Below are 19,608 nucleotides of genomic sequence, written 5' to 3'. Positions count from 1 at the left end.
AGTCCGCCCGGCCGCCACCCACTTTCCCCAATATTATGTGGGACGTACCCTAAAAAATGACTTGTTTTGCCTGAAGTTCAAATTTAACAAGGCGAGCTGTATTTTCGCTTGTTACTGGGTAACTAGCAGCCACGGGTGGGCGGCTTCCGGCCCCCGGGCACCCCGAAACCTTGAGGGATCACGCCGCGCCGCGCCGCGCCCCGCTCGGGTCGAATTCCAGGCCCAGCCCCGCGCCCGGCGGCCCGGGAATGCGGAAGGGCCGCGGGAATTTGCCGCGGAAGGGGGAGGAGGGCGGGCCGCGGGGCCACGGCTGCCCCGCAGTGGGGGACGCCGCGCCAGATCCGACAGTCGGAGGAAGACAGCTAGCCCCCGGGCTGCGCTCGGCGGCCCGGCCCCTCGGCGCCCACAGCCGGTCTGCTCCAGCCTGAGCGAGAGCCCCGGCCGCGACCCCTCGTCCCGACTTGGCTCCCGCCGCGTCTTCCGGTGCGCCTTCCGGTCCGCCTCTCGAGGCAGGAAGTGCCGGGCTCTGCTGCTGTCCCTCCGCAGCCCAGTGCTCGTAGCCGTCGCCGATCGCCTCCCGCAGCGTCGGCCGAGTTGTGGTGTCTGGCGGCGGTGAGTGGCCCTCGCCCCCGCGCGCGACACCCCTTGAGGCGCTCCTCTTCTGCCCCGGGCCCCCAGCCTCGCGGCCGCGGCAGGGAGGGTCGGGGGCTGCGGGACCTGTCTGGTTGAGCGAGGAGGGTCAGCGAGGAAGCCCTGTCCGCGGCCGGGAAGCTCCAGGGCGGCCGAAGCCGGGCTGGGGAGACGCCTCGCTGAAAGAGGTGGCCGGGGCTCCGGCAGTGCATTGGCCAGCTCTGCGCCATCGGGGTGGCTCCGTACACCTGGTGCCGTGGACCTCCCGGCTGCCAGCCCCTGCCCTCGCGGGCCCGGTCTTGGGTTAGGGTGTTGAGACCTGCTCTGTGCCGTGCACAGGGCTAGGTGCTTTGGGCAGTACAGGAGTCCACTGGTGCGTGGTTCTTGTCTTAGATGCAGTGTCCAAGGAAACTTAGAGAACCGTCATGGGAGTCCATGGGTACTGTAGGCTAAACTGTAACGATTTCCATAGGAGTTATGTGTTTCGCTGTATTTTGCGTCTTGTAAAGATTTCGTTCATTCGTGTTGAATGGAGAAAAAGACAAATGACAGAAATCAAGAAAGGTTTCCTGAAAAAAGAATCGTGACCTCACTAGAGGCCTTGGATTCAGCCTGGGAGGGAGAACTCAGTATTTCTGGCTGATCTGTGGTAGGCGGTAACAAGACCAAAAGCTCTAAAGGTGGGAATTGTGTCGTGTGAAAAGGAGACAGCGGGAAGACCAGCCTGAATGGAGCTATAATGAATAATAATTGGAAATCAGGGTAGGTAGGCAGGTAAGTGAGGCCTTTTTATGGATGTCTTGAAAACTTGACAGAAATGAAAGATTACGTAAGAGGCATTAGGGAGTCATTTTGGATTCTTCACTAAGGGAGTAATATGAAGAAAGGGGTGTTCAGAGGATTAGTTTGGCAGCCTTTGTTTAACATGGAATTACGTTGGTCTTTTGGTAAGAAAAGAATCATAGCATTTTAGAGTTCAAAAGAAGCTTATAGATTCTCTTTCATTTTACAGTTGAGGAAACCGAAACCTAGAGAGGTGAGATAATTTGCCCAAGATCACTTGAGGGGTGCACGCGGTGCTACCCATTTTCTCTGTAAGCGTTAAGTGGGCCCTTCTGGACCTCAGAACTAAGCACACAGCTTTTTGTTTGTTCAGGCTCTGTTGAGTGAAACAGCTTCTATGATGGTTGACTTGATACTCATTTATGCTTTTTTTTTTTAAAAGATTGGCACCTGAGCTAACAACTGTTGCCAATCTTTTTTTTTTTTCCCCTGCTTTTTTCCTCCCCAAATCCCCCAGTATACGGTTGTATATTTTAGTTGTGGGTCCTTCTAGTTGTGGCATGTGGGATGCCGCCTCAACGTGGCCTGATGAGCGGTGCCGTGTCCTCGCCCAGGATCCGAACCAGCGAAACTCGGGGCCGCCGAATCGGAGCGCGCGAACTTAACCACTTGGCCACGGGGCCAGCCCCCTTATTTATGCTTTTATGAGACTGAGTTTGGACAAAATGAACTGCAGCTTCTGAAGGACAGATCCCCATGGGAGGGTTCCTCGGGTTAGGAAAGTTAAGAGGACTTAGAGCCCCTAAATGAGGCTGGTTATCCCTCAAAGATTCAAAGACACCATATATCTAGGCATGATTTTCATTGCCAGCAACTTTGGGATCTTCCTTCCTCATTCCACATTTTAGCTATTCAGGGGCATTGCTTATTACTCCCAACTAGCTATCCACATTTTCGTGGTAGAGAATTTCCACTGCCTATATGAAGGATATTAGGGACTAGTGGTATAAGCTTTGCAGCTAGACTTCCTGAGTAGAGATCCTGGTTCTAAGCTCTACCATTTTCTAGCTGTGTGGCTGCGGGCAAATTGTTTATTCTCTTTGCCGTAATTTTCTCATCTGAGAAAGGGAGATGATAACAGTACCTATATCATAAGTTGTGTTAAATATGTTAAATATATGAAGTGCTTAAACCAGTGCCTAGCACATATTTAACACTCAGTTATTGGCTGTTATTAGTACTCTTTCTTCCATGGAACAAGGGGTGGCTGTCATTTTGTTAAGGATCTCTTAAGGAAGAGTCCAGTGGAGTTGATGCTAAACCATGGGTAGAGTATAAAGAAAAGCCTTATTTTGGGAGTCAGATCTAGGACCTACCTTGTAATGAACATGTGTATATGTAATTGTGTTTGTGATAGGAAGGAAGCATATGTATGTATTCACTTAACTTGTATTTATTGAGCACCTGCTGTGTGTAAAGCACTCTACTAGACCCTGCAATCCAAGGTAGAAAGGCTAAATGCCATAAAAATGTATATGTAAATGGCATGGCAATGGAATGAATACTACTTGGCAGTAAAAAAGAATGAAAAACTCAAGATGGATGAATCTCAGAAACATTATATTGAGTGAAAGAAGTCAGGCACATAGAGTGTACACTGTATAATTCCATTTGTAAGAAGTTCAAAGACAAAACTAATCTATGATGTTAGAAATCTAAGCAGTGGTTGCCTATGGGAAAGGATGATTGACTTGTAGGGAACTTTCTGGAGTGATGTTAACATTCATAACTTGATTGAGTTGGTGGTTACATGGGTGTACACATATACAAATACTCGTTTTTAAGATCTGTACGTTTCACCGTATATAAATTTCACTGCAATAAGGGAAAATGATATAGGAGTTCAAAGGATGGAAAGTTTACTGCCAACTGGGATCATCAAACCCACAATGAAGAAATGACAGCGTTATAGTCTATGTGGTACATGTTAAAATACATATAATCAGGGAAAGTTAAACTGGTGGTGAGAAAAGCTGTAAAAATTGAGTTGGCTCTGTAAAAGAAATAATAGATATAATTTATGGAACTGATTATATATTTGCCTAAATATGCAACATTAAAACAATGATATGTCATTAAGTATATGAGGTTAATTTTGTGGAGTATTTTAACTTGATTATATACTAAGTTCTCTTTATGATTGTTGTTTTCAGACTGTTGCTCATGTATCCAGTCATTTGATCCTCCCAATTAGCACAAACATTAGTCTTGACTGTGGTAATGACCATGGGAATCCATGAGAAATATCTAAAGATTCCTATAAACCTTGGTGAAGATGAGAATTGAATCAGAAATGACCTTGGGTTTTAGCTCAAGAACTGCGCTCTGCTATTTTGTGTTCCTCACTCTCAGGCCTCACCTTGTGCCTCTACGCACAAATCAGCCTTGCTAAAGGAGACCTAAGCATCCTGCCTCTGACATCTCTACTACCATTCTACTGTAGCTTGGCTAAAACTTGAACTCTTTGTCATCCCTTTGCTCACAAAACCAGCTCTTCCTCCCTCCCCACTTACCTCACTTTTGAGTGGTAACATTATGCTGCTAGTTTTTCAGCCAGTACTTAAGAAAAGCACAGTCATTCAAGGACAGAGCTTTGAAGGAAACTCTTAATTAGGAAGCCAAAAGAACTAGCAAATCAGCATAGGAATCAGCCAGAAGAATAGGATAGTGGTGATGGGAATATTGAGGAACGGGTGAGTGCTGCAGTTTAAAAAGGAACCCTCAGATCTTGGAGAGAGACTAAACAGAAGGAATTAAAATTTTCTAACCAGGAATAGAAAATTCCCTATCCACTGCAAATTTGACTGTGGCCCCTTCAAGCTTTTTAAAATTCTGTGGCTATAATTCTGAAATAAATGTATTGCCCTATTTTAATATTAAAGAGGCCAAGGAAACACAGTGGCTTTATTAGTTTTCTCTTGCTATATAACAATTATCCCCCAAACTTAGCACCTTAAAATAAAAACGGTGGACGGTTTCTGAGGGTCAGGAGTTCCAGGATAGCTTAGCTGGGTGGTTCTGGCTGAGGTCTCATGAGTTTGCAGTCAAGAGTTGGCCAGGTTTGCAATCATTTGAAGGAAGATCAACCTCCAAGATGGCTGACCCATACGGCTAGCAAGTTGGTGCTAGCTTTTGGCAAGAAGCCTCACTTACCTGCCACATGGACTTCTCCATAGGGCTGTGTAGGTAGTGCCCTCGTGACCTGGTGCTGGCTTCCCCCAGATTGAGTGATCTGAGAGAGAGCAAGGCAGAAGCTGCAGTTTCTATTATGACAAAGTCACACACCATCATTGTTGCAATATCCTATTCGTTATGAAGAGTAGAAAATTATGCCACCCCGAAATACGCCACTTTGGCATAAAGATTATTTTGAGCTGAAGACAATTGAGAAGAAGCAGACTCGAGCAAAGCTCTCTGCCTCCCCCTATTTGCCTAAAAGTAGGACATAAATTTATAAAGGTGTCCTTCCTCTCATCTCTACCAAGAAGGACAAAGGTTGCTCTCTGGAAACAACTTTAGACTCTTACCAATGGAGAAGGTGCTGACTTAAATCTACATAACAAGCCTTACCCTTGTTTACTGTGTTTTTCCTGGTAACCTTCCTAACTAGCCTCTCCCCTTTACACACACCTGTCTTCTTTTGGCTTCAGGTGAAGATGATATTTAAGCTGGAGTTCTAAGCTACCTCTGAGAGTGGGCTTTTCCCTGGGTATCTCCCAGGTGTACATGAGGTATACATGTTAATAAACTTCGGTTCGTTTTTCTCTTGTTAATCTGTCTGTTTTACAAAGATATCAGCGAAGAACTCAGAAGGGTGGAAGGAAAATTATTTGACCTCCCCTGTGGTTTCACAGGTCAACCCTTTTCACTGTTGCAAGGACTGCACAAGGGCATGAGAAGTGTTGAAGGCCGTCTTGGAGCCTGGCTACCACCATAGCTAGGGAACAAGCTCAGATGCTCTCGGGGGCCAGGCAGTTACATAAACGAACGCCAGCTGTGACAGGAAGATGCTGGGAGTAGGGGGATTGCTCCCTGAGTATTCATCATCTACAGGAATTTGGGAATGCTGGTCAAGTAATTCCTTATCATAACAGTTTTTCAAGATGTTTGAAATTTGTTTTTATTAAAATAAAATATTCAGTTTTTTTAAATGTTGGCAAACGAATTCACTTATTTAAAGAAGCATTTAAAAGGTCATCCCTGGGGGGACTAGACAAACCTCCCTGCAGGTGCATTTCGTTTGGTGGCTGCAAGTTTGTGACTTCTGATCTACCTAACTCTTTTATTTTATAGATGAGGAACATGAGGCCCAAGAAAACTAAAATGACCAAAGGTTGTACAGCTTGTAAATGACAGACCTGAAATTAGAATACAGGTCTCCAGCATCTCCATCAAACTATAATGACCAGATTTTAAAAACTAAAGTGAACTAAATGCATAAACAGCCAATGCCTTCTCTTTTTTTTGAGGAAGATTAGCCCTGAGCTGACTGCTGCCAATCCTCCTCTTTTCGCTGAGGAAGACTGGCCCTGAGCTAACATCCATGCTCGTCTTCCTCTACATTATATGTGGGACGCCTACCACAGCATGGCATGCCCAGCAGTGCCATGTCCGCACCCGGGATCTGAACCCGAGAACCCCAGGCTACCAAAGCGGAACGTGCGCACTTAACCGCTACGCCACCGGGCTGGCCCCCAGCCAATGTCTTCTAAGTGGTTCTCAGTCTTTACTGTACATTGGAATCACCTGGTATATTTTTAAATACAGGTTCCTGGGCCCCACCCATAGACATTCAGTTCAGTTAGACTGGACTAGGATCTAGGCCATCAGTTTTTTTAAACTTCCAAGGTGGTTCTAATGTGCAGCCAAGACTGAAACTGGAAGGTTAACTGTTGTGAGAGCCATATTTACTTGCTGTATGGTGACAGCAGTTGCCTGACTTAAGATACTTAAAGGGGGACTGGTCCTGTGGCATAGTGGTTAAGTTCACACACTCTGCCTCCATGGCCAGGGGTTCGCGGGTTCGGATCCTGGGCGCAGACCTACACACAACTCATCAAGCTATGCTCTGATGGTATCCCATGTAGAGGAACTAGAAGGACCTATAACTAGGATATACAGCAACGTACTGGGGCCTTGGAGAGAAAGAAAAAAGAAAAGAGGAAGATTGGCAACAGGTGTTAGCTCAGGGCCAAGCTTCCTCAACAGAAAAACAAAAAAAGATACTTAGAGGAAGAAATGTCAAAGGAATGTTGAGGAAGTCACAGGTAGCTGACAGAATATGCTCCATGAGCATCTTTCCCAGGCTTCCAATGAAGCCATATAGGCTAGATGAAGTTCACAAGCAATTTCTGCTTATTAATGATTATGGTGCCCATGCTTTGATTTGCCTATCAGTATTACAGGTGATTTTGCAAACAGATTATTATCTAAATATGTTGATACCACAACCACCTATAATACCAGTAATCCTACATCCATGCCCTTCTTGTAACCTCTGTGAACACTGCAATAACCTTAGTTCACTCTGTATTAGAAATTTACAAAAATAATAAAGTAAAAATTTTGAAGAAGAATGAAGTTTTTAACTGCTGTTGAGGGTTATTCATTACATTATGTGCTATGTTCTGTATGGATATCTTCTTTATCTATAGTTTAAAGGTAGAGTTTGGTGGTGGTTTTTCCTTTAACATTTATAGGTTAAACATTAATTTGACAGTCAGAAGTAAAGGTTTCGAGCCTTTACCTCTCATGTCAAACCAAGACCATGACTAATAGGAAATATTACCACTTGATTAAACCCTAAAGCAGGGCTGCTACATTGCACAGTTCCAGGGAGTGCCATTCTTATTTTATTCTCTTCTCATGTCACTATGCAGTTCTCTTCTGTACATTGGCTTCCCCAGCGTAGTTGGAATTTATGTGAAAACTCAGTTGGTCTAGGATTTCAATTTAGAGGAAAGTACTGCTCAGAAATCAGTGTTGGATTCCATTGGTAGCATTGAAAGTTTTAAAAAAGTTCTGTGGTAAACTCAAAATAGAAGAACATTTAGTATAAAGTAGAAAATATATAGATAGAAATAACCTTTAACAAATGGAATTTGAATCCTGGCTCTGCCACTTGGGCAAGTTATTTAATATCTTTGATCTTTAGTTTCTTCATTTGTAAAGCAGGCCTGTTAAATTTAATGCACATAATGTGGCTAGCGCATGAATCACTCAGTAAATGGTAGTAGCCATAAGTTGAGTAGACCTTTAATTCTCTCTCTGGGCCTAGGCATTTGGGGCTGGAAAAATAGCCAGGACGAAGTACACAAGGTAAGGAAGTGCATGATGCCTTGGGCACATAAGCACTGTGGTGTTGCTGAAGGAAAAGTCCGAAGCAGGGAAGGGCTAGAGAAGACTCTTGAAAGGTCATTCCAGAGTAGGAAAGGAGAACTTTGTGTGCCATGCTAAGAACCTGTACTGTGTCCTATAGGCAGTGGAGAACCAAAGAAGGTTTTTAAGAAGGGAATAAGGTCATATTCATGTTTCAGACACCTCTGGCTGGAATGTAAAGGGTAGTTTAGAGGGGACCAAGAAGCAAGGAGATTGCTTAGTTGGCCATAGAAATAGTCTACACAGAGATAATGAGGACCCAGCTTAGGGTGGTGGCAGAGGGATGAGGAAGATGAGCAATCTGAGAAATATTGAAAAGGCAGGCTTGATTCCTCAGGGAGAGGGATGAGTCGGGGATGAGTCCTAGGTTTCTGGCTTGGTGAGTGGGTAAATGATGGTGCTGTTAACTGAGAAAAAACAGAAAGATGAGAAAGTTTAGGAGGGGGAAGATAATGAATTCAGTTTTCAACACATTGATTATGAGTGTCTGTGCGATATTTGAGTCTGCAGTTCAAGGGAAAGGTCAGGCGTGGAGATACAGACTTGGGAGTCGTAGGTGTTGTCAGAACAGTGAGAGTGGATGAGATCAGCCAAAGAAAGCAAAGAGTAGAAAGAAACTTAATAAGCCATGGACTGCAGGAATACTGGGAAACATGAATATTTAAGTGAGTGGAGGAGATAAAAGCCTGACAAGAAAATGGAGGAGGACCAGTCATAGAAATAAGAGAACTGAGAGAGAGTAATTGGTGTCACCAAGTCGTATACGGTATTTTATATAAACCAGTCTTTCCTAAAGAAACCTTTAGGAGTCTCCCTCATTAGAGTGTAAGGTCTTCAAGGTGGGGAGCTGTGTGTGCTCTTTCTGTTTGGGACTGTTATTTTTACTGTTCACCAAGTCCTATAGTTGTGGAGGCTCTGAAGAAAAGAGGGATAAGATGATGTCAGATATAGCAGAGTGTGCCAAGGAGATTTAGACTGCATTTGGCAATTTGAAAGCAGTTGCAGTAGAGAAAAGAAAGCCAGATTGTGGTGGGTTGAAAGTGAGTGGGAAGTGAGAAAGTGGAGAAAGCCGAGATATTTGTCTCAGAAGGTAAGGAGAAAGAGGATGGTAGTTTCTTTTGGAGCCAGAGTTCTCTTCAGATTGATTACTCTGATACAACTTTGCCTTACATTTCAGCTGGTATTTTATTATCAGCTGATAGTTTATTTCATGTGTGTATGTGTGTAGTTTTTATAGGTACCATATACATATGCATTGTTTTTAAATGAAGTACAGAGGGAAAAAATTAACTTTTTTTCAAAAGAAATTATGGTTTTATTACATTGAGCCTGTATCTGCTCTGTAACATATTTTGATTAGAGCCAGTTAGTGAATTGCAGTTAATTATCGTCCACCAGCCTTCCTCCCCTGTTCCCTTCACTTGCGAGGTCAGACTTGTCTCACCATCTAATTGCTTTTCTAGCCTTTCTGGGCTCTCTCCCCATTCTCTCTTACAGGCATTTCCGCTAATAAAAATCCTTGCGTGTTTAAACCCATCTTGGTATCAGCTTCTTGGAGAACTCCAACTAAGCTCCAAAAATGTTTAAATATGATATACTTTTGGGTTAGCCATAGGGTTAGCATGATACAATTGACTGATCATTTTTTTAAAAATAAAGATTTACTCTTTGGGAGGTTTTTCTAAATGATTGTGTTAAAACATAATTTGCTGATACTGAGAGTTAGAACTAATTCTTGCCTTCATATTTACTGTCTTTTATACCTATTGTATCTTGAAGAAATGAACTCATAGAATTTTTAGCATGAGAAAGAATTTTAATCCAACAGTTTTGGAATGTGAAAAAGAATTAAAGCATAGTCAAGTGCCTTGCTAGTGGACTACATTCTGTCTCTAATTTAACCTTCAACATAACTAAGGTCAAATAACAAGCTAGCTTACAGGAAGGAGAAGAAAATTCACAGTTTTTCAGGACAAGTATCTGGGGATGGGAACGAGTTGGAATGTTAGAGTAAGGGCTCTATGGTTGGTGTGCTGCAAAACTATATCACTAAGCCGAACTTTAAAACACCCAATGGGGTATTTTTTAGGTTGAAGAAAGGGAAGTCAGCAATGTAAATTAAAAGTGTAAGACTGGAAGTCCTAGAGACTAGGTCCAGAATTCCCTTGTTCAACTACTGCCCCAGCTGGTCATCTGTTTTCACGCTATAGGACTGCAGAGTTAGAGAACAGTCCCCAAGACCACCCGCATTTCTGACATCACTTGCAAATTTAGGTTCCAAGATGACCCACAGGTTCAATAATTTGCTAGGACTCACAGAACTCACTGAAAGCCGTTATGCCCATGGTTATGGTTTATTAGAGTAAAAGGATTCAAATTAAAATCAGCCAAGGGAAGAGATGCATGGTGCAGAGTCCAGGAGGATTCCACCTGCATAACTTCCAGTTGTCCTCTCCCATGGACAATATTGACTCCTCCTGGTTACAAGGTGTGACAGTATGCATGGAGTATTGCCAACTAGGGAAGCTCACTTGATCCTTGATATCCATAGTTTTTATTGGGGCTCTGTCACGTAGATACTGTCCACTGCTCCCTGGCTGACCTCAGTCTCCAGCCCCTCTAGAGGTCAAGCTGATAACACATGACCCAAAGCGCCCATGACAAATCACATCGTTAGACTATCTGGTGTGACCCAAGACTCCATATATCAGGCAGAACATTCCAAGGATTTACACATTACCTCCTAGGAGCAGAGGACAAAGGCCAGACCTCTCTTTGGACAAGGTTAAATTCTTTACTACACAGGAGCTGTTGATTTTTTTTTTTTAACCAAGGTAGTACCTATCTCATAGGGCCAATGAAGATTGAATAAGACACTGGATCAAAAAATTACTCTGGTGTCCACGGGTTTTCTGAAGTTATACATAGCTAGGAATGGCAGAGCTGAGATTCAAACTCAGGACTTTCTAACTCCAAAGCTGACATATTTTTATGTTGTATTGATTTGGATTATTTAAAACTGCAAATTAAAAATGGAATAAAGAGTGTCCATTCTATTTGACATTTAAGTTATTGGTGACTTTCAGTAGAGTTGGAGGCTACCACCAAAGCCGTATTACAGAGAATTGAAGAGCGATTGGGAAGATGAGAAAATGGAGACAGTTGAGTATTTGACTGCTATTCTGAAAGTTTTGTCAAGGGAAAGGGGAAATGAGGATGTAGCTAAAAGGGTTGCAAGATTAAAGAGTAGATTTTGATGATTTTTTTAAAGATGAGAGTCTTTTGAACATATACAGTGACTATCCTAGTCTCTTCGTATATGTTATCTCATTTAGTTCTCACTTGCATTGAAGTAGATATTGTGTTTTGCTGTAAAAGGATTGAGTGAACTTCCCTGGTTTTCCAACTGTGTTTTGAAAAAACGGAGGCTCAAAGAGGTTAGGCAATATTGGTAATAAAATGGAGGTAAAAAGAGTACCTACTGCATAGGATTGTTGTGAGGATTAAATGGGACGATTCTTACAAAAGTAAGGTGTCAGATTGGGAACGTTCTCTTTAGGGGAGCCCCATGCCTTCATAACAGTGCTTGGCACATGGTAAGCACTCAGTTAATGCTAGCTATTGTTACATATTTTAAAATTAATGCCCACTTAATAAAAATGGATTTCATGAAATTTGGGGGGAAGCTACATCAATAATTTCTATTCTGTTTCTTACTTTTTTTTCAAAACTGCTTTTTTTCTTGCCATTTAATTATCACATTGGAAAGAAAGTTTACCTGTACATTTATTCCTTTCCAAATGAAGTAACAGTTCTACATGAAGATATTTTTACTCACTAACTTTAGGTGTTAGGAGTTCTTTTTTTGCTTTATGTTTTATGCCTTCTTTTTTGCTTTATGTTATTTACTTTTTAACTCTAGAATTAAACAGCCACCATGTCGAGCAAAAAGGCAAAGACCAAGACCAAGAAGCGCCCCCAGCGCGCAACATCCAATGTGTTTGCCATGTTTGACCAGTCACAGATTCAGGAGTTCAAAGAGGCCTTCAACATGATTGATCAGAACAGAGATGGTTTCATTGACAAGGAAGATTTGCATGATATGCTTGCTTCTCTAGGTAATCTTTTATATTTTGAATATCCCTGCTTCCCCAAAATAGTAATTCAGTGTTATATGAATTATGTTTTGTGTGATGTACAAATACTCCTCTACTTGTCTCAAAAGCCTATTGAGAGATGTCTGAGTGGGAAGTGCCATATGGGGATGGGCCACTCATAATAGGACAAGCCTGCAGGAGTGGGGACCTGGCAGGTACTTGGCCAGGCAGGCTTCCATTCCTCTTAGCTAAAATCTACTGGGAGAATAGCCAACGGATGGCTTGGTGGCAAGATGGCAGAATTTCAAACAAAAACTGTAGCTAATAATATAGTGTAGCTAGTAATAAAGGCTGAGGGCAAGTTATAGACAAGAAGTGACAATAATAAGTGATAATGATTGTCTCAGAGGAAGAAGGTCAGTGCTATTGGAAAAGGGAACACAGGGAAGAGGACTTGCATAATTTTATTTATAATTTTTTTTATAATTAAAGAAAATGTAAAGATTTAAAGCAAACATAAACTGCCCTTTGTTATTTTGCTTATATGGGTGTTAATTTGTTATTCCTTGTATGATTTTGTTGTTGTTACCTGTTTTGGTCGTCAAAAGAAGGAAGAGAGGGAAAGTCGTCCCTGGTCTCCCGGATCAGCACGGATTTTACAGTTGGGAAGAAAGGAGTAGCAAGCCTAGGAGTTCTGGATAGGCCAGAGTGACTGGGCGGGGAAGTGGGTGTGGGTCAGGGGTGGCCTACAGTTAGGCTCTGCACTCTGGAGTAGGTTTCTTTGTATTTTTTTTAAAGATCCCCTGAGTTAACATCTGTTGCGAATCTTATTTTTTCTTCTTCTTCTTCTTCTCCCCGAAGCCCCCCAGTACATAGTTGTAGATTCTAGTTGTGAGTGCCTCTGGTTGTACTATGTGGGACGCCGCCTCAGCATGGCCTGATGAGCTGAGCGGTGCCATCTCCGCACCCAGGATCCAAACTGGCAAAACCCTGGGCCACCGAAGCAGAGCTCGGGAACTTAACTACTCGGCCCCAGGCTGGCCCCTGGAGTGTTGTTGTGCTTGACTATTAGCCAGAAATGGCAGTTCAAAGGCCAGAGGGCAATGAGAGAAGTCGTTATTGTTTTCTTTTAGTAACCACAACATGATTTTGTTCCTCTATCTTATTTTTATTTTTTCTCCTAATATTATTTTGAAATAGTTTAAGCCCACAAAAAGTTAAAAGAACAGTGTAATGAACATGCGTACGTTCTTTACCTGGATTCACCAATTGTTAACATTTTGCAACATTTCCTTTATTTGGAGTGCGAGTAGAATCAAGATACTGATCTAATTTGTTGACTTGCAGGTGGGTTGTATCCGCAGTGTTTTTCACACCCAGAGTAGCTAACTAAATGTACTCTTTTGGACAGGTCACTACTAAAGAAGACCACTGAGGAAAATTGAGGGACTTGGTTGTGTTACAAAGATTGAACACGCAAGCCTGTACCCTACTCATAGTAGATGCGCAGTTTTTGTTGGATGAATGAGGGACAGTAGAGTAGAGAAAAAGGGCCTTCCATTTTGGGGAACCCTATGCCGTTAAAGAAATGTATTTACCTGGGCTGGCCTGGTAGCCCAGCGGTTAAGTTTGTGCATTCCGCTTTGGCAGGCCAGGGTTTGCTGGTTCAGATCCCAGGTGTGGACCTACACACTGCTTGTCAAGCCATGCTGTGGCAGGTGTCCCACATATAAAGTAGAGGAAGATGGGCACAGATGTTAGCTCAGGGCCAGTCTTCCTCAGCAAAAAGAGGAGGATTGGTGGCGGATGTTAGCTCAGGGCTAATCTTCCTCAGAAAAAAAGATACGTATTTACCTTTCAAACCAACAAATTATATTAGATGCCTTGAATGGGTCCATTTCGGTGCTTAGCCTAAACGAATTCATTTTAAATTGCTCTGTTTTTTTTGTACCTTGTTCTCTTGACACCTTTGGGTTACACTTTTCCCAAAAAAAAATTGCTGCAAGAGAGTTGTTTTAAATCCAAACATAGAAAAGTAGATCTTTTTAGCTACTTTCACTTATTCAGTGAATCTTGAGAATAATTTTATGCTAATTTTTGTATTGGTATGTTGAATAGGTGTAACAAGTGAGGACTGTGATGCAGTTAGACAGACGCCAACTTGGCATTTAAATTTCACCCAATTCCCACAAGGTTAAAACTTATATGTGAGCCAGAATTCTAGATTTGCCTATCATTGCCCTTAGTTGGGTATAATATTGAGATATTTCCTTAGATGTGATTATCTCACTTACAGATGTTCTTTTCATGGAGAATCATACAAACTTAATGTTAGAAGGAACATTTCAGATACCAAATTTAACCAGTCTGTTTTACAAATGAAAAAATTAAAGCCTAGATACCTGCCATCCTCTCCCAGGTCACATAGCCTGTGGCAGAACTGGAATTCAAACCTACTATTCCAGACCCTTTGTTCAGTGCTGTCTTTCCTGTACCATGGGGACCTCACAGATGCCTGGACAAAGAGGAGCCCTTTGTTATTCCCACTGTCTGGCCATTCCAGGGGAATTTCTCCCAGATTCAAGGGAAGGGGAGTTCCCTCACCACTGTTGGAACCTAGATCAAGATTTCTCATTGTGAACAATACTACGCAAGACTGCAGTTCAGCAACACAAGTAAACAGCATGTGTGGATGCCTGGCAACCAAATAGTAATATATAATGTTGTTCAAAATGAGCTCCCAATTCTAAACCAGCCTATTAGTTGTAGCTTAAATGAGCACCTTAAAAATAAAAGTTTTGGGGGCTGGCCCCGTGGCCGAGTGGTTAAGTTCGCATGCTCCGCTGCACGCGGCCCAGTGTTTCGTTGGTTCGAATCCTGGGCGCGGACATGGCACTGCTCATCAAACCACGGTGAGGCGGCATCCCACATGCCACAACTAGAAGGACCCACAACGAAGAAGATACAACTATGTACTGGGGGGCTTTGGGGAGAAAAAGGAAAAAAATAAAATCTTTAAAAAAAATAAAAAATAAAAAAAATAAAAGTTTTGGAGCTTATAATTCAGGAGCAACTGTACTACAGTTGGAAATATGGATATTTATATTTTTTAAATAACTGGTATTGAAATACACGTTGGGCCTTCAATGTTATCAAAATTCAAGATGTAATAATTTGTCATTGCCTGGTTCATAGTTTCGGGTATTTGTTTTGTTTTTAATGAAAAATAGTGAAGGAAAAGTTGCAGAAAGTATCAGTGAATGAACATTCAACCTAAGCACAGCGTGCATTTTTATAATGATGTATCAAAGATTTTTTACGCTGTCAGAAATTGTAAATTTTAAAAATGTCCTTCATGCAAGTTAATTGAAAAATTAGTTTCCAGTGATGATGATGTAACTTTAAAAATGTTAGGAAGCACAACAATAACAAAATATTTACTTATTGAAATTAGTTCTTTGTCCTTAAATGTTAAAATGTAAAACCTTATAGGGAAGAATCCAACTGATGCATACCTCGATGCCATGATGAATGAGGCCCCAGGGCCCATAAATTTCACCATGTTCCTCACGATGTTTGGTGAGAAGTTAAATGGCACAGATCCGGAAGATGTCATCAGAAATGCTTTTGCTTGCTTTGATGAAGAAGCAACTGGTGAGTGCTCTTTATTTATGCCCAGCCTCATTGCAGACTATATGAAACACTTTTTAAGAAATGAAAAAGATTAGTAAAAAACAAATTTTTAAAAAATGAATAAAGGGAAACTGTCATTTACAATAGGATGGTATGACCAAGAATGGCTGGGTCACAGGTATAGAGGTCATAAAGGTACAGTTTGTCATGTTAATCTTTGAATTTGGTTCTGAGCTTCCTGAAAGCTGAAGGGAGAATTATCTATTAAATGGTATCTTAAACAATGAAAACCACTCCTTCAAGAGACTTTAAATCTCACCAAAAAATTTAGTTAACTAACTTTTTACAAGTAAAATCTTAGTTTGCTTTTTTCCTCATTTTAAAATGTGTAAAGCCTGGCTATTCACTTTTCTTACTCTTCTCCTTTTCCCCTTTTCTTCTCCATTGACCCTCTCCTCAGCCACCCACATCACCTCCTCAGATATACCTTGTACCACCCTTCCTGCTTCCTCATCTCTACCTGTCAGAACTGCAGTGCCCTTCCTACGCTTTTGCTCTTGGCAGCACTGCCCTTTTTTCTGGGCCACTGCCTGTTTTTTCTTTTGTATCTCTGAAGTACAGGGTTTTGTTTCCCTCCCCCAGAAACCACTTGCTTCAAATTAATTTTGTAAGCATGTAATCTATTAACTGAGCTTTTAAAATGATTTCAACTAATATTAATGAATGCTACAAGTAATAGAAAAACATAATGATATAGTTACATATTGCCTTAGTTAGTTCACTGATTTGTTTTGTTCATATAAATGTGGATACTCTGAAATAGTTTGTAAGATTGACTTCCTTTAGAAATGAACATTAAAGTGCCAGGAAGTATTCATGACTCCTTTCTGCTGCCTTCCAGGCACCATTCAGGAAGATTACCTGAGAGAGCTGCTGACAACAATGGGAGATCGGTTTACAGACGAGGAAGTGGATGAGCTGTACAGAGAAGCGCCTATTGACAAGAAGGGAAATTTCAATTACATTGAGTTCACGCGCATCCTTAAACATGGAGCAAAAGACAAAGATGACTGAAAGAACTTTAGCTAAAACCTTGCATTTACTTAATCTTGCTCTGTGTTATTTCCCAGACACTTTTCCCCACCCTTATAGACCTGTTGCATGCATCTTAGTTTCACAGCTTTGCCTCTTTTTTTTCATGTATTTATTCTAGACCTTTCTGCCACTTAGCACTTGTATAATCAGACTGCAAATGGGGATGAGGTTGTAAATTGTGTTGAAAAAGAGATTGCGAATAAAAATCAACAAATGTGAAAGCCCAGGAAAATATATCCGGTATTTCTGGTTTTGCTGGATTTTTACATTTTTATATAATAAAAATGCTATTTTGAAATAAACATTATGCTGACTCAAATGGAATATAATGGAAAGTGAAACAAGTAAGTGGTAGTTTGGGAGTAGTCCTTTTTTTTCAGATTTTCAACTTCATATAATTCAGATTTTATGGTAAAACTTATTTTTCACATATATGGGACAGTGTTCTTCAGAACTTTTAAGTACAAATTAGTTATGCAGTAAAAACTAATTATGGCTTTTGTTTTTTCATACTTCTAGTAAGTCAGATGTTTAAACTATTGAATGATAAATATAAAGTGTATCTGAGAAAACATTCAACATATTATTGATCTAAAAGTCTAAGAGGGTGAGGCAGAATTCTGAAGAATAGTTATTATTGAACGTTTACTGTGGGTAAAGCATTGTACTAGAGGATTTTCATTGAATCTTCCCAACAACCATGTAAGATAGATTTTTATTAGCCCTGTATTTCAAGTGGAGGAGCTGAGCTCTGAGTAGCTGAGTGATGGATTAGAGTCACTATTAGGAAGTGAGAGCTGGGATTCCAGCCTAGAGCGCCTAACTCCAGAACTTAGAGTGCTGGAACCACTGTGCTGTCTCTATGAAAAGCCCCAAATGCCTAAAAGGTTAAGACATTTCCATTACATTCTAACATAATTTTGTAGTCATTATTGAAATTTAAAATAATTTTAGGGAAATTGATTATGTGAACAGAATTTCAGAAAATTCTATCCAGGTGAAAAATAGAAGACAAAAGATTACAAGCAATATAATGTTTGAAGGCAGTTCATGTGAGTAGACTGCAGGAAAGGATTGAAAAACATAGAGAAGGCTGCCATGAATTCGTTTAGAATCCTCAAGGCCAAGCAGGATGAGAAGTAGAAGAGAAAAACCTAAAGTAAAATCCATTAAAAAAAATGTTTACCAAGGTTGTTCAATACTTATTCCTTCTCTTAAAAGTGTTGCATTGGTATTTTGTGTGCTTAAAATCAATGCATTTATATCTTATTTAGTATTTGTGCTTTGGAGCTTGGCGTGGTAGGCAAATCCTGATCACTTGCTATCACTTAGTTTTTCTGGGCTTCTGTTTTATCATCTTTAAAATGAGGGAGCAGTTAGTTCCACTCTTGTGGTCCAGTAAGTGGTCCGCAGTGCCTAAGAGCTTTGACATTACTCCCTAGTCCACATGGCCCGTGAGGTGAGTCGGGCACGTAGTCCTGCTTGCTTTTATGAGAGCCGAAGTTTAGAAAAGCGAAAGCCCCTGTCCAAGTCCCTCAAGGACAAGGGTCCACACCTGGCTCCCTTTTCCACTTCCAACCTGAAAGTCACCATGCAGTGTCAAAACCAGGTGGGAATCACTGAGACTGTATGTTTAAGGAAAAGGGAAAACATACTGGGATAATCTTCATCATCATTAAACCAATATTTGTCAATCCTCTGTTATATGCCAGGCACTGTTGTTAAGTATTGGGAAAAATGGGCAGGACAGAAAAAGCTGCCCTCTTGGGGCTCACATTCTCTAGTGAGAGAGATCAATAAACCATATTAAATAAGTACTGTGGGACACAACTGAGCAAGTGTGGCTGAGGGCCTCTGAGATGTAACGTTAAGCTGAGATCTGAATGACAAGAAGGAAGTCCCCAAGTGACGATGAGGGTAAGGCCTTTCACTCAAAGGGGATGGCTGGAAGGAGCACAGGGAGAGCACAAGAGAAGGACATAAGGATGGTATTTGCTGTGTAGTCTAAGTGCAGAATCACAGGGCTTTGGGTAGAGAAGAGAAGTGAGTCATGTTTTTGAAAACTCAACCTTGCTGCTTTGTACAGAACGGAGAGGCAAGAGGACAGGCAAGAAGGCTTCCAGCTGGGAGGCTGTGGCTGTTGTCCAGGCAAGACATGAGGGCACCTTGGACTCGGGAAATGGGCAAGGAGGTAGCTTTAAAATGCCTCTCCTTGTCCTACCTGTTTGCTGCGCTCCAACTCTGCCTTGTTGCCATCTCTCTGGCACCATTTTACCTGCATTTATTATATTGCTCTGCTTAAAGCCAGATTTGAAAGATCAGGAGGGAAGAAGATTTCAAGATTAAAAACAAGGAAAATTTAGTTGTTTCTTGAGTGCCTTGTATTGACCTGACATATCCCATTCTGTTTCATCTGAGTATAGAGTTGTGGAATCCAGTACCAAACGGCACCTAGGCTAGGACTTGTTCCTCTCTGGTGTCCAATAAATATTCCTGATGACAATGAAAACTCTCTCTTGTCTATTTAATTTTTTCTTTTTTTGAGAACTAGATAGTGATGATTGCTTAAGTTGACAAACTGGTCCCTTGGCCATCGCCATGAGAATGTGTGTGTGTGATCATGTAGTTAAAACTGTACTGAATGTTTACTATGTACTAAGCATGTTACATACTGCCCTTCGAGGTAGGTATTTTCATTATCCCTTTTCTATAGATGAAGCACTGAGGAGTAGACAAGTGACTTCCCAGGTTACACAACTGGTAAGCAATAGGGCTGTGATTTGAGTCCAGAAAGTCTAGCTCTGGAACCTGCCCTCCCAGGAAAATAATTATTAGAAATAATACCACTAGTTTCTTACCATCATAGAGTAGATTTAAAAGCCTTCATTATTGCATTTGATCCTCAAAACTCTAGGAGGTGGATAAGGTAGAT

The 19,608-nt window shown here is 41.5% G+C and overlaps 1 protein-coding gene across 2 annotated transcripts; it reads left to right on the top strand.

Moving 5' to 3' along the window:
* The first annotated feature begins 473 nt into the window (after positions 1–473).
* LOC106822905 (myosin regulatory light chain 12B) lies at positions 474–19,185 on the top strand. 2 transcript variants are annotated; one of them, XM_014828267.3, is made up of 4 exons: positions 474–612; positions 11,774–11,969; positions 15,441–15,602; positions 16,483–19,185. In XM_014828267.3, the coding sequence occupies exons 2-4, from the start codon at positions 11,789–11,791 to the stop codon at positions 16,653–16,655; spliced, it is 516 nt and encodes a 171-aa protein (XP_014683753.1). In that variant the 5' UTR covers positions 474–612; positions 11,774–11,788; the 3' UTR covers positions 16,656–19,185. The 2 variants fall into 2 exon arrangements, with proteins under 2 accessions (XP_014683753.1, XP_070369443.1); XM_070513342.1 differs by lacking the exon at positions 474–612 and adding an exon at positions 756–1,404.
* Positions 19,186–19,608: the final 423 nt, after the last annotated feature.

Source organism: Equus asinus, chromosome 7 (genome assembly GCF_041296235.1).
Source record: "Equus asinus isolate D_3611 breed Donkey chromosome 7, EquAss-T2T_v2, whole genome shotgun sequence".
NCBI lineage: Eukaryota > Metazoa > Chordata > Mammalia > Perissodactyla > Equidae > Equus > Equus asinus.
Note: the sequence above shows the minus strand (reverse complement) of the source record. Positions and strands in the feature narration are given on the sequence as shown.